Raw genomic sequence first — 14,321 nt, forward strand, 5'->3', positions numbered from 1 at the left:
AAAACATTATACTTAATTATTGAATAAACATGTTATGGACATTTTGTTTTAGAAACTCCAATGGCTTCGTATTATTAGTTACTTGAATCACAGTGTTAGATGGGCTTTGTCTGTGATTTAAAAACATTTTGTTTCTGTGTGTACAGCAAAGAGTTTCTTATATAAACCTTTATATGCTCTTCTGTACAATTAGTGTTTACAGTCTGCAGTCAATGTGGACCTGCTGATATCCGGTGTTGCTGGGGGTAGAGACTGGACCTCTGAAGCGGCTGGTCACAAACCCTGGCTCTGGATCAGGAGCCTTCACTTTTCCTTCCCGAGTCGGAACCAGGACCAAACCACAAGGGACAAAAACTCCACCACCACACAGAACCCAACCAGTGGACAGGTGGACTGAACAACCTCAGTCCTGGGACCGAGGCTGCAATCAGGGATCCAGTCCGCAGCCCAGACCCTTCTCTTCACAGTCTCAGTGCAGTGATGAAGCAGTGCTTGGGGCTGATAGACCCTCCTGTTCCTATGATACAAACACCACAGTATCCATGATGAACAGAGCAGGTGACCCTAAGCTTCAGCCTTCAGAGAGTGGTGGGACTTTCAGGAAGTCTGTCTTCTCCAGGATCTCATCTACTGCCTGGTTAATGGGTTAATAGAAGACCTGGACCTGGGTCTAGCCTTCCTCAGTTACCCCACCAATACAGACATAGTCAGGATGGGCGTTCACCGCGAGAGTTACCTAGCCTATAACACAGCACCCAATCTCAACAACACCCAAACAATGGCTAGAGGTCAAGGACGGAGCTCAAAGACTCCTGTTTCTACCTCCCCTGGTGTCATTGGGTTACAACATGGGAGGCCAAGCATTAGGACAGACGCAGACAAGCCGTACACCTGCCCAACGTGTGGGAAGTGCTTCGCTAGGGCAGACTATTTGAGGGAGCACCAGACCGTTCACACCAAGGAGAAGCCCTTCAAGTGCAAACTATGTTACAAGAGCTTCTCCTTCCTGTGTAACCTTACCAGACATAGGAGTGTCCACAACCGGGAGAAATCGTAGCAGTGTAGCTTGAGATGCACACAGGGTATGTCTGGGATAGTTATCATGTGAAGTGTCTTGAGGTAAGAGGGTAATTAACCACATACCCTTCATTAACCCTTTGGTAACTTGTCATTTGAAACAGGCTTGTAAATACCTGTTTTCAGAGAGACAGTAAATCTAGGCTAAAACAAGGACAGTTTAATATTTACCTTACTGAGCTGATGTAGATGGAATAAAGTAATTCTATTGTTTTCTACTCTATTTTTACTATCACACTGTTCTTTCTAAACCAGTGTGCTCTCAGCTTTAAAGATACTTTTCATAGGAGACTTGATGTGTCATGTAATAAGCAGTACCGCATTTCAAAGAACAGCGCGCATAACTTTTTCATTTAACCACACCCTTTGGCGACTATTTAACAGTCGGATTGCCTGGAGATAGAAGCTGTTTTTGAGTCTCTCGGTCCCAGCTTTGATGCACCTGTACTGTCTCCACCGTTTAGATGGTAGCTGGTGAACAGGCCGTGGCTGAGGTCCTTGATGATCTTCTTGGCCTTCCTGTGACACCGTGTGCTGTAGATGTTCTGGAGGGCAGGCAGTGTGCCCCTGGTGATGCGAGGGGCTAACCGCACCACCCTCTAGAGAGCCCTGCGGTTGCGGACGGTGCAATTGCCATACCAGGCGGAGATAGAACTTGACAGGATGCTCTCAATGGTGCATCTTAGGGGCCAGCCTCATGAGGTTGAAGAGGTGCAACACCACACTGTGTGTGGATTGACCATTTCAGGTTGTCAGTGATCTGCATGCCGAAGAACATGAAGTATTTTTTTTTATGGGTCTATTTGTGTTTTTGTATTATGTAGTTCCCCCCCTTTTCTAAAATGTCTATTTTTTTATATGGTTTACCACCCTGTGCAGTAGGTGGCGGTATGCACCTCTAACGATTGTTTACAAACCGCAGTAATACCAAAGAAGAGAACAGTGACCGAGAACATTATCCACGTCACCTTTTTGTGTTATTATTTAGACGGTTATTAACACCATTTAACTGCACAGCATCACATACTTACCCCATAATTCGCGTTGGAGACAGGACTTGGTTGATATGTTATCTAGGTAACGCTAGATAGCTGCTAACAATGGCTAACGGTATGGTTTTTCACACTCAAATAGCCTCCATTATGGAGGTGCTAGCAAATGCAGCCGTGGCAGAGATCTGTAAACTCGTAGATGACGACTATGCAGTGCTTCGTTTGGAAGTAACTCAAAGCCAGAAAGAAAACAGGACATTGCGGAGGAAACTACAGCTATTGGAACTGAAGGTGGCACGGGAGCGCGTCCTTCCAAGTAATGTCAAGATCCTCGACCGATACAGAGGAATTGCAAGAGGTACATTTTGCAGGAAGCTGAGGCTGCTGGGCCTATCGACCCCCTTCCCGTCTGCGCATGTGTGAATTCAGATGTGTTAACCAGAATTGGGTCTTAGTCCATTTTTGGATAGTATGCTATAATTCCACTGATTTATTTAGCTATTTTGCAAAGACAATATCATATTCTAACCAGCTTATTTATTTGCTGCATTTAATATTATTTACTAATTGAAAAGAATGACGCATGGAACATAACCAATCGATCTATAAATTGTACATCAAGAAGTTATGCTTAGTGTTTCATCCTTGCCAATTCGACAGTGAGTACGTTGACATGCACAGTAATAATTGGATATTAAACTGATTATGGCAGTAGGCCGATTATGCAATAATCATGTAAACACACTATCTTAATCAGCATAATGTCCAAATCGAATTAATCGTACGGCAATTAAAATAACCTGGTTTTCTGAGCAATCTTTAATATTATTAGAGCATAATAACACCTTAATCTGCGTTTCAGCTGTGTATTTGATCTGCCATGTGCTAGCACCAGCCGAGAGAGCCTCCCTCTTTTGCGCAAGTGAAGTGAAGCCTGACCGACAGCATAATTGCATCAATTTGCTTAAGTCTGCTGTCAAACATTTTCATTATGCAATCCAACATTTTTTCCTGAATATGTGTGCAACAAAAGTTCAACATTCACCTTTTCCTACTAGTTCTGTCAAGTCTATGCATACAATATGATGCATATGTTGAAGATATCCAATGTGTGCGTGCACCACACAGAACACTGCAACAGCAATGCTGTGAGGCAAACGCTGCGTTCCAATGGGAGTGAATGTACTTCTGTTGTCCCAAAACGCAATGACAATGTTGGTGTAATGGAGGCGTGAGTTATGAACAACTGAATGTAGTTTTCATGTTACAAACTTTACATGTCCGAACTCAATCAAATATCCTTCTAAAAAAAAACATGGTCCTGTGGTAGAACGTTTTATTTTGATTGGCAATTTTCCGCATTCATCGGGTAGCCTGATTTCAGATGTGTCCATATATAGAGGATTATTAGGGAAATCGTTGTTCTTGCAAAACATGTAAATGTTTAATCAAACTCTTATATTAATCTGTACTCTAGTCCAGAGAGGACGTCTAAATAAACAACAAAATGTGGAAAAAGTCAAGTGGTTGTGAATACTTTGAAGGCAGTGTAACTTGTCTAGTCTTGTTAGCTAGGTAGACAGCTTGTTATACAGTAACAGTCAAAAGTTTGGACACACATACTCATTCCTCATTTTCTTTATTTTTACTATTTTCTACATTGTAGAATAATAGTGAAGACATAAATTATGAAATAACACATGGAATCATGTAGTAACCAAAAAAAGTGTTTAACAAATCAAAATATATTTAATATGTGAGAATTCAAAGTAGCCACCCTTTGCCTTGATGACAGCTTTACATAGTCTTGACATTTTCTCAACCAGCTTCACCTGGAATGCTTTAACAACAGTCTTGAAGGAGTTCCTACATATGCTGAGCACTTGTTGGCTGCTTTTCCTTCCTTCTGCCGTCCTACTCATCCCAAACCATCTCAATTGGGTTGAGGTCGGGTGATCTGATGTAGCACTACATTACTCTCATTCTTGTTCAAATAGCACTTACACAGCCTGGAGGTGTGTTGGGCCATTGTCCTGTTGAAATGATAAATGATAGTCCCACTAAGCACAAACCAGATGGGATGGCATATTGCTGCAGAATGCTGTGGTAGCCATGCTGGATAAGTGTGCCTTGAATTCTAAATAAATCACTGACAGTGTCACCAGCAAAGCACCCCCACACCATCACACCTCCTCCTCCATGCTTCACGGTGGGAACCACACATGTCGAGATCCGTTCACCTTTTCGGCGTCTCACAAAGACACAGCGGTTGGAACCAAAAATCTAAAATTTGGACTCATCAGACCAAAGGACAGATTTCCACCGGTCTAATGTTCATTGCTCGTGTTTCTTGGCCCTAGCAAGTCTCTTCTTATTATTGGTGTCCTTGAGTAGGGGTTTCTTTGCAGCAATTCACCCATGAAGGCCTGATCCACGAAGTCTCCTCTGAACAGTTGACGTTGAGATGTGTCTGTTACTTGAACTCTGAAGCATTTATTTGGGCTGCAATCTGAATTGCAGTTAACTCTAATTAATTTATCCTCTGCAGCAGAGGTAACTCTGGGTCTTCCTTTCCTTTGGCGGTCCTCATGTAAACCAGTTTTATGATGGCGCTTGATGGTTTTTGTGACTTCACTTAAAGAAAGTTCTTGACATTTTCCGGATTGACACACCTTCATGTCTTAAAGAAATGATGGGATGTCATTTCTCTTTGCTTATTTGAGCTGTTCTTGCCATAGTAAGGACTTGGTCTTTTACCAAATAGGGCTATCTTCTGTAATACACCCCTACCGTGTCACTACATAACTGATTGTCTCAAATGCATTAAGAAGGAAAGAAATTCCACATATTAACTTTAAACAAGGCAAATTCTTAATTCAAATGCATTTCAGGTGACAACCTGGTTGAGAGAATGCCAAGTGTGCAAAGCTGTTATCAAGGCAAATGGTGGCTCCTTTGAAGAATCTCAAATATAAAATATATTTTGATTTAACCCTTTTTTTGGTTACTACATAATTCCATACATGTTATTTCATAGTTGATGTCTTCACTATTATTCTACAATGTAGAAAATAGTACAAATAAAGAAAAACCCTGGAATGGGTAGGTGCATCAACTTTTGACTGGTATTGTATATGCTGGTTGTTTGCATGCATAACTGATGTTTATAATTGTAAGGGACACTTCCTGTTTTATGGATAATATTTACATTTACAGTGGGTGAGCGCCATTCCTGACAGGCTGATCAGATTCAATAGCAGTCTGAGGCAGATAAGTCAGGATTCTACCTTTGTAGGCAGTTTCATAGCTGATGCTTTTTGCAGGCAGACTAGCAGTCAGTGCATTATGAATATGATCAAGACTGGGTGGGCTCTATTCCTGGGGGCTGATCAGATTCATTAGCCGCCTCAGACGCTGATAAGACAGGATGCTGCCTAGTAGGCTGCCTGCAAGGAGCATTACATATGAAACCGCCTCCAAGGCAGCATTCTGACTTATCAGCCTCTGAGGCTGAAATTGAATCTGATCAGCCTGTCAGGAATGGAGCTCACCCACTGTAAATGTAAATATTATCCACAAAACATTATTCCGCTAATAGTTATATACATATCAGTTATGCAAGCTAACAACCAGAGTTGATAACAAGCTAGCTTGCTAACAAGACTATGTAGCTAACTAGCTAGCTCACAAGGCTAGAAAAGTTAGCTGCATTGTTCCTTGCATGCTATTGACTGTGGTCTTGGGGGTGACATGCAGCCTGGGAGACAGTGTTGCCATTGTTCAGGGCTTAAATGCCCCGCATTGCGATCAACCACAGGGCTTCTTGATGAAGTGGTTATCGTGCATCTGAACAAATTAATGGATAATGTGTGGTACTTTTGATTATCTCGTGATCTCGACAAAATATCTTATGTCGTGATCAAGAGAAGTCGTGATCTTGAGGGAGCTATTTAATTTATTTATATGTCCTCTCTGGACTTCCGTAAATCTGACTATCCACAATAATCACATTATTGTATTATTGTGTGTATGTAACTGTACACGGTGTCAAAACTGTCAATAGTGTACGATATAGCTTTGAGCATTGACAGTACCTAACTTAACCACCTCTTTCCCCCCAATCACTCTCAGGTGAAGGACATTTTACTGGAGGCCACAGGATCTTTGGGAAGCCAGCGGGACACAATACATGGAGACATGACCAACCAATCACTGTTGATGAGGGGAGTGGAACCTCAACCCAGCACGTTATCGTGATAGAGGTCAATGTAAAAGTATTACATCAAAATTACAGTACATCAAATGTGGCCAGTTTATTTCAGAAATGCTCCCCTCAGCTATTCACTTGCTTACATGTACATCCTCATTTATCTGCCATAGAGGAGCTTGTGAGACTTCCTTACTACATTGTTATCCAATTAAACTTATGTACCGGTAATAACCACCTCTCTTGTGTCAGTCTGCAGATGCAGAGGCTGCAGGTCCTGGGGTTAAGCAGGAGAGGTCTGAAGGAGAGGGAGACCCAGGGCAAAGCAGAGACATCCAGCTTGGAGCAGCTGGAACGCCCCCTGTAGCCACGGAGAACCCCACCACTGCCCCAGCACCCCCCAGGACCCGATGCAGCATCATGGAGGTCAGTGGCACGCCGAACGCCGCCCTCAAGTCAGAGACAGACACAGAAACAGAGACTTTAACGGGGCTATTACGACTGGACTGTCCTGCTCCTCGCTCAGAGAATTTACTTCATGGGAACCTAAGCCCAAGGACAGTTCTGTCCCATCGGGACTCAGGTGATGCGTTACAGACTGGCAATGATCCATCCTGTTCATATGCAGCAGAGACAGAGATGATACCTGCTGACATGCCTGTGGGCTTAGATACACAGACTAATCTAATGAGAGGAGACTGGAACCAGTACAGTAGTAGTGTATACTCTGAAGGGTCTCTAGATAAGAAAGGAGAGGGCCTGATCGTAGATGAGGTGACTGTGAAAGTGGAGGATGACGCTCCTCTGACATGGAATGAAGACCAGACTCATTTAGGAGGACACTCGCAGGGCAACACTAGTGACTTCTTAGACTACAGGGAAAGCTTAGAGACCAATCTAAATGTGTTCAGGGATCGTGACCCAGTATCCACGTTGATGGGACCTTCTGATTCACACGGCTGCGTCCTTTTTGATCAGGTGCTGAACTCAAATGACAGGACTAGGGCCCAGGCTCAGGGAGTGGGAGCAACATCGGACAATAGTAAAGAGAAACGGTTTCTCTGCATGTTCTGTAACAAAGGCTTCAGCTGCTCCCAGAAGGTGGAGATCCACCAGAGGGTCCACACAGGAGAGAAACCATACAGCTGTACCCAGTGTGATATGCGATTTGCTGAGGCTGGCAGCCTGAAGAGGCACCAGAGGGTCCACACAGGGGAGAAACCCTTCAGCTGTATCCAGTGTCATATGCGCTTTTCCCACTCGTCCAGTCTGAAGAGGCACCATAGAGTCCACAATCCTACAGCTGCCCCCAGTGTGAGAAGAGGTTCTCCCACCAGAACCAGGTGAAAATGCAGCCTAAGGTCCACACGTGAGAAAGGCCGTTCGCCTGTACCCACTGCAGGAAGAGGTTTTCAGAGAGGAGCTACCTCAGGATACACCAGCAGAGTAACCATTCCACTCGATAGCTTCTGACGTTTAGCTCAAACCCTGTATTAAAGACAAAGCTTTATTTTTATTGTTGTCAGCCGAAAAGACCCACAGATGCATTTGGAATTAAGAAATTAACAGATTTCAGTGTAAAATATTCCTGGGTAGAATATTTCATCGAGACATTGTGTGATATATAAGCCTAAAATGTCTGTTACATATTGTGTTTGTACTGTGTAGGCTATATGATGTTCACAAATGCCTATTTCATTACTTCCATTCATCTACTTTCCCAAGATACTTTTAATGGTCAAATCTATGCGGTTTATCAAATTGATGGAGATTTTTAGTTTAGACATGTGTATGTGTGGTTTTCATATGGTGTATTTAACACTTGTTTACTTAATAAATACAAAATGGACCTTTTCATTCTTAGACTTTCATTGAGACTCGTTTTGGCCCTGTACCCCAGCACTTTGGATTTGAAAATGACTTAGGTTAATATGTAGACTGTCAGCTTTTATTTGAGCGTATGTAGTTTCATCCATATAACCTTTTAGAAATTACAACACTTTTGGTACATAGTCCCCCCTTTTTAAAGGACCAAACGTATCAGGTCAAATTCACTTAAGTGTATTAAAGTAGTCAAAAGTTTAGTTTTTGGTCCCATATTCCTAGCACGCAATGATTACATCAAGCGTCTGACTCTAAAAAATTATTGGATGCATTTGCTGTTTGTTTTGGTTGAGTTTCAGATTATTTCATGCGTCTAACTTTAGCACTCATTATTCAAGATTCATTCAAGACTATCTGTAATTATGGTAGCATCCACATTAATGGAGAAGTGTTGAAACACAACCAAAACAAACAACAAATGCATCCAACAAGTTTGTAGTCACAAGCTGGATGTAGTCATTAGAGCACGATGAGCCAAGTAAACGCCCCCTGGACAAAACCTTCTCTAACCCGGACGACGCTGGGCCAATTGTCCGCCACCCTATAGGACTATAGGACTCCCGATCAGGGCCGGTTGTGATACAGCCCGGGATCAAACCCGGGTCTGTAGTGACACCTCTAGCACTGCTCCACTCGGGAGGCCAAAATGGGACTTTTCATTTGAAGACTTTTAGACCCACATACTAACAAACACCTGCTGTACACGTCAAAATAGTTTAGTCAGGTTTGTCTGATGGTTACTTATCATAGCCGACTTATATTTACCCACAACGTTATATTTATGTCCACCATGATGGGTTTAAAAACGATGTCATTCTGTAACTACAGTGTAGGACTCAGACGTAGTGAGGATAGCTAAACACTCGATGTTGAACGAGTGACTATTATCTGTATGTGTGTGTGTACGTACCTGAGGGAGTGTATGTCTGTAATCTGTATCACCTGTCTTTTCCAGGAGGAGGAGGGTCCAGAGGTGCTGCTGGTGAAGGAGGATTGGTGTGAGGAGGGTATGGGGAACCCTGAGGGGACCATGGTCATGGAGGACAACCAGACTACACCTCCTGAACCCACAGAGTGTCACAGGTGAGCCCATCCAGGTCTTGATTAATTTTGTCTTAAGTGTGGGTCCATGCCTTTTGATTGATAAAATCATTAAAGTGTCAAGTAATCAAATCAAACTGTATTTGTCACGCGCTTCGTAAACAACAGATGTAGACTAACAGTGAAATGCTTACTTACGGGTCCTTCCCAACAATGCAGAGAGAAAAATGACTAGCATGTTTGCATAGTACTCATAGCAGTCCCTCATTGCCCAATCAGAAGATGCTCCATAGCAGGGTGCTCATATCAGATGTCTTGATCCAACATCCTCTCACTCTGTATCTCTTACAGTCAGTAGACATGGAGGATGGGAAGCCTGATCTGCTGCTATTCAAAGAGGAGACAATAGAAGATGGACCAGAGAGCATTGATCTGCTGAGTGGACTAAAGATTGGGGAGAAATGTAAGGGAGAAATACATATAGCCTACATACAGTAATAGATCTTCAATGGGAATAGTGATGCACTTGGTTATGTTTTTTTTGTTTATTTTCTAAATTCATAAAATGATATCAATATGTTAAAATATAAAAACACACATTATAATGTATGAACTTCACCAGGTAACTGATTTAAAACTTATTCCCTCTACAATGCCTGTAAAGTCTATTTTGTAACGGTGGTTGGCTGGAGGCTAACACAGGAGACTGGGCTGCCATCTTGGATTCCCAGACCCAAGAGCCCGGGGACAACCGAGCAGGCCAGGACCAGAGGCGGCATAGTGGAGGTCAATGGATGGGACATCATCCTCAACTCTGGGCTGGGGAACAACACTGTAAACCAGAAACAGAAACAGACAGTCGAACACAAAACAACAACTGAATTTAGTCTCCATGACAACAGACTGGCTGAGACCAGGGCACGGTGTAGATTTGGTCTGCGGGGACAGAGAGGTGTCCATATGCGGCTGGAGAGAACAGACTCGACTAGCGATGCTCCGTCCTGCTCCTATAGTTGTGATTCAGATAGGGGGTTAACCCGAGGCACCATCAGTCTAACAGGTGCTGCCTTCAGCCTGCCTTCTATAGGATCGATCAACTGGAACATGGACCCTGTGACAACACAGACAATCCCTGGGCTTCATCCTCCTCACATTCTCCTAATGTGCAACCAGACCTCAGACAATGCCAGTGCCTCAACACTAAATGGATACACAAGCCCATTGACAAATGACAGTAGTAGTAATGCTATCAGCAGATCTGGTGGCAAAGAGAAGCGCTTCCTGTGTTCATTCTGTGGGAAGTCTTCAGTTTACTCAAACGAGATGCACACTGGTACAGCCTGTAGAGTCCACACAGGGGACATATCCTGATGTTGCCCCAGTGTGAGAATAGTTTCTCCCACCATTGCCAGCTGAAGATGCACCTGAAGGTCCACACGGCGTGAGGCTGTTCGCCTGTATGCACTGTGGGAAGAGGTTCTCCGAGAGGAGCTACCTCAGGATAGACAAGCAGAAAATGCACACGGCCCATGTATAGAGGATAGTAACATGTAATGTAGTACTAGTTAGTTTGCAGTTAATTCTGTTGGTTTTGGATGCAGTAGGGAACTGGATGATGTGAACTGAGGAAAGAATGAGTATGATGAGGCAGAGTAGATGATATGGTGATGGTTGGTGTGATTGTGTCTGTAAAAATGCTTCACTGATGAAGAGTGACAAACTTAGTCCCTTTAGGTTGATGCTGGTGTTTTATAGTGAGGTAAGGATAGAGCCTTGATGCATGTTTACTTGACATGAAGATGTGTGTAATCGTGAACCTTTTCCAAATTATTCTCTAATTAATTTGATCAAAGCGAGGGTACCAGATTTACAGAAAAGGTAGCGTTACCATAGTGAGAAGTTATTCTACTTATATAGTTTTTTGCAATAAAAGTACTGTACTTCAAAGTTATGTGAGTGTATGACTATTTTGTTGAAATTAAATACAACATTTACTCTGCTGATTGACTTGGTTATTTTTGTATCATTGCAGTGACTAAGTTTCCCTTATTTCAGTCGAAACAGTATACTTAATTCTTGAATCAACACATATGGCTCTATATTGTACTTGAATCACAGTATTAGATGGGCTTGACTGTGGTTTACATTTCATAATGTAAAGTTTCTTATATAAACCTTTATGCTTTACTGTACAATGTGTGTTGCAGTCTGCATTCCAAGAAGACCTGCTAGTATCCAGTGTTACTGGTGGGAGAGACGGGACCTCTGAGTTGGCTGGTCACAAATCCCGGCCCCGGATCAGGACCCTGGATGAGAAGCCTTCGCTCTTCCTTCCCGAGTCAGAACCAGGACCCAACCACGAGGGCCAGAGACTCCACCACCACACAGAACACAACCAGTGGACAGGTGGATTGAACAACCTCAGTCCTGGTGGTCATCCGAGAGACCAAGGTTCCAGTCTGCAGCCAGGTTCCAGTCTGCAGGATGGAGCAGGACCTAGGGCTGATAGATAGACCCTCCTGTTCCTATGATACAAACACCACAGTATCCATGATGAACAGAGCAGGGGTCACCCTGGGCTTCAGCCTTCAGAGGGAGTGGTGAGAGACCTTCCTGGTGGTAGTCTATCAGCAAGTATGTCTTCTCCTTTAGGGTCTCATCTAAAGCGTAGTGACTGGGTTCATAGAAGGGCCTGGACCTGGGTCTAGCCTTCCTCAGTTAATGATTACCTCAAACAGCATGTTAGTTGTGCAGGGCTTAATGATGTTGATGGTAAAATATGTAGCATGAAAACAGCTGTGTTAGCAGTGGGTTTATGTGACCATTACATTGGTGCATGCTCGCTAACACACTTATATACAGCAATCATATACCAAAACACAGCCCAGAAAGCCCCTCAATCCCTAACAGGTACCATATACCCACACATGTTTAAATCAGCAATGTACAGCAATCTTGTATACAGTGTAAAATAGAAAACAGTATTCAGAACGTGACCTACCCCTTGCATCACATTTTCATACTGGGGAGACCTGACGTTCGCGATCTCCCCCTATCTGCAAGCGGGGCCAATAACAACACGCCTTATTGTCATCGGAATTTAACCAACCAATAAGAATGCTTGAACATTAAATACACATTTCTTTAGAGGCAAGTGGAAACATAACCAACCCTGTTTCATTCTCCCCTGCTGCATTACACTTGCATACTCTAAAGAAACAAAGCGAGGTATGCAATACCTTGCAATATATATGTCACCAAATTTCCAGTGCAAAGACTATTCTCTCAAGAGAATTAGAGGAATTTAAAGACCCCGTAGGAAAACATGCCTGTTACATGTTCAGTACACTCAGTGACAATAAGAACCTCAGACAGAAAAATCTTGGCCTACTTGACCTCTGACCCATTACCTCCATGGGACCTCTTGAAAGTAAAATAAATAAAGACCTGGAAATCTACAGGCCAACTTGGATTCTAATCCTACACCCACACAGGCATTCTAATGAACTCTATATGAAAACCCCTCTGTTTCTGCATAGTCTATGAGTCTCACTGGGTGTTTCCTAACCCGACCAGCCCCTGACCTGACAGGCCTAACGGAGTTATCATTATGGTTAACCTGTTCAACTACAACCACCATTGGTGGGTCACTGTCCACAGTCGGTGGATAGTCAAGGTCAAGGGTTCTGTGACTGTTGCTGGAGCTTCTGCTACAAGCGGCAACTTCAGAATGCCTTTCTTCTTCAGAGGGTTCAGACATTTCTTCACCAAAGTTTATCTCTGACACGCTTGTGGCACCCTCAGAATGTGGTGAGTTCTGAGGGGCTCTCGCCAGTGGCCCATCTTCCAGCACATCTGAGGGCCCTGACTGTGTTTACTCAGAGGTCTGTTCTGATATCCGCACACTAGTCCTCTCACCAATGTCAATTTCTGGTATATTGCTCATGGATGAGTCCTCCATCTCCTCACTGTCTCCCTCCCATATTAGGTGTCTCCAAGGCAGTGTCAGGGAGAGGCAAGAAGTTTACAGGCATTATCAGATTACGGTGGACTGTTTTCTCCTGGCTAGTTGACATGTTCTGTATCTTGAAGATGTGGATGTCACTATTCTTCTCCGTAACAATATAGAGGTTGTTCTCCCAGCGATCAGCCAGCTTCCTCTTTCCACGTTCACCCTTATTCGCCAGCAGCACCCGATCACCGACCTCCACTGGAGCTCCTCTGATCTTCCTGTTGTAGAGGCCCGCATGCCTCTTCAGCTGTTTGGTTGCCGACACCTGTACCGTCTCCATGGCCTCCCTCAGGTCTCTCGTCAGGGTCTTGATGTACTCGTCATAGTCTACAACCTCTGAGTCTTGCAGCACGGTACCAAACATCATGTCAACAGGCAGACGTGGGGTTCTCCCAAACATCAACTGGAAAGGGGCGTGGCCTGTGGTTTCATGGACTGTACAGTTGTAGGCGAAGGTCAACAACTTCAGCTTCTGGGGCCACCTGTGCTTCGCTCTCGTAGGTAAGGCCCTGATCATGTTTCCCAGCATTCTGTTGAACCTTTCGACTCCCCCGTTCCTCATCGGATAGTAGGGATCTAGCCACTGGGATTTTTGCCCATTTTTCAAGGTAAAACTGCTCCAGCTCCTTCAAGTTGGATGGGTTCCGCTGGTGTACAGAAATCTTCAAGTCATACCACAGATTTTCAATTGGATTGAGGTATGGGCTTTGACTAGGCCATTCCAAGACATTTAAATGTTTCCTCTTAAACCACTCGAGTGTTGCTTTAGCAGTATGCTTAGGGTTATTGTCCTGCCTGAAGGTGAACCTCCGTCCCAGTTTCAAATCTCTTGGAAGACTGAAACAGGTTTCCATCAAGAATTTCCCTGTATTTAGTGCCATCCATCATTCCTTCAATTCTGACCAGTTTCCCAATCCCTGCTGATGAAAGGTGATGCTGATGAAAGGATGGTATTATTGGGGTGATGAGAGGTGTTGGGTTTGCACCAGACATAGCGTTTTTCCCCCTTCTGATGACCAGGTGGCGAATCGCATCTCTGCATGTCTGGCAGACATATCAGTGTGGATGACGGATCACCACCTCAAGCTGAACCTCGGCAAGACGGAGC

General features: G+C 43.8%; 2 protein-coding genes across 2 annotated transcripts; both read left to right on the plus strand.

Moving 5' to 3' along the window:
• The first annotated feature begins 1,980 nt into the window (after positions 1–1,980).
• LOC129841262 (gastrula zinc finger protein XlCGF48.2-like) lies at positions 1,981–9,237 on the plus strand. Its single transcript, XM_055909455.1, has 4 exons — positions 1,981–2,427; positions 6,201–6,331; positions 6,529–7,619; positions 9,116–9,237. Exons 1-4 carry the CDS (start codon positions 2,178–2,180, stop codon positions 9,144–9,146), a joined length of 1,503 nt encoding a protein of 500 aa, XP_055765430.1. The 5' UTR covers positions 1,981–2,177; the 3' UTR covers positions 9,147–9,237.
• A 317-nt stretch (positions 9,238–9,554) lies between these two features.
• LOC129841266 (uncharacterized) lies at positions 9,555–11,201 on the plus strand. Its single transcript, XM_055909461.1, has 2 exons — positions 9,555–9,664; positions 9,866–11,201. Exons 1-2 carry the CDS (start codon positions 9,562–9,564, stop codon positions 10,570–10,572), a joined length of 810 nt encoding a protein of 269 aa, XP_055765436.1. The 5' UTR covers positions 9,555–9,561; the 3' UTR covers positions 10,573–11,201.
• Positions 11,202–14,321: the final 3,120 nt, after the last annotated feature.

The sequence above is a fragment of the Salvelinus fontinalis genome, chromosome 42, assembly GCF_029448725.1.
Source record: "Salvelinus fontinalis isolate EN_2023a chromosome 42, ASM2944872v1, whole genome shotgun sequence".
Taxonomy (NCBI): domain Eukaryota; kingdom Metazoa; phylum Chordata; class Actinopteri; order Salmoniformes; family Salmonidae; genus Salvelinus; species Salvelinus fontinalis.

Excerpts from the sequence above, each read along its gene's own strand:
- LOC129841266 (XM_055909461.1), top strand. The coding sequence starts at position 9,562 with ATGGAGGATGGGAAGCCTGATCTGCTGCTATTCAAAGAGGAGACAATA. Across the intron at positions 9,665-9,865 it reads ACTAAAGATTGGGGAGAAAT|TCTATTTTGTAACGGTGGTT; the intron begins GTAAGGGAGAAA and ends ATGCCTGTAAAG.
- LOC129841262 (XM_055909455.1), top strand. The coding sequence starts at position 2,178 with ATGGCTAACGGTATGGTTTTTCACACTCAAATAGCCTCCATTATGGAG. Across the intron at positions 2,428-6,200 it reads ATACAGAGGAATTGCAAGAG|GTGAAGGACATTTTACTGGA; the intron begins GTACATTTTGCA and ends AATCACTCTCAG. Across the intron at positions 7,620-9,115 it reads GGTTCTCCCACCAGAACCAG|GAGGAGGAGGGTCCAGAGGT; the intron begins GTGAAAATGCAG and ends TGTCTTTTCCAG.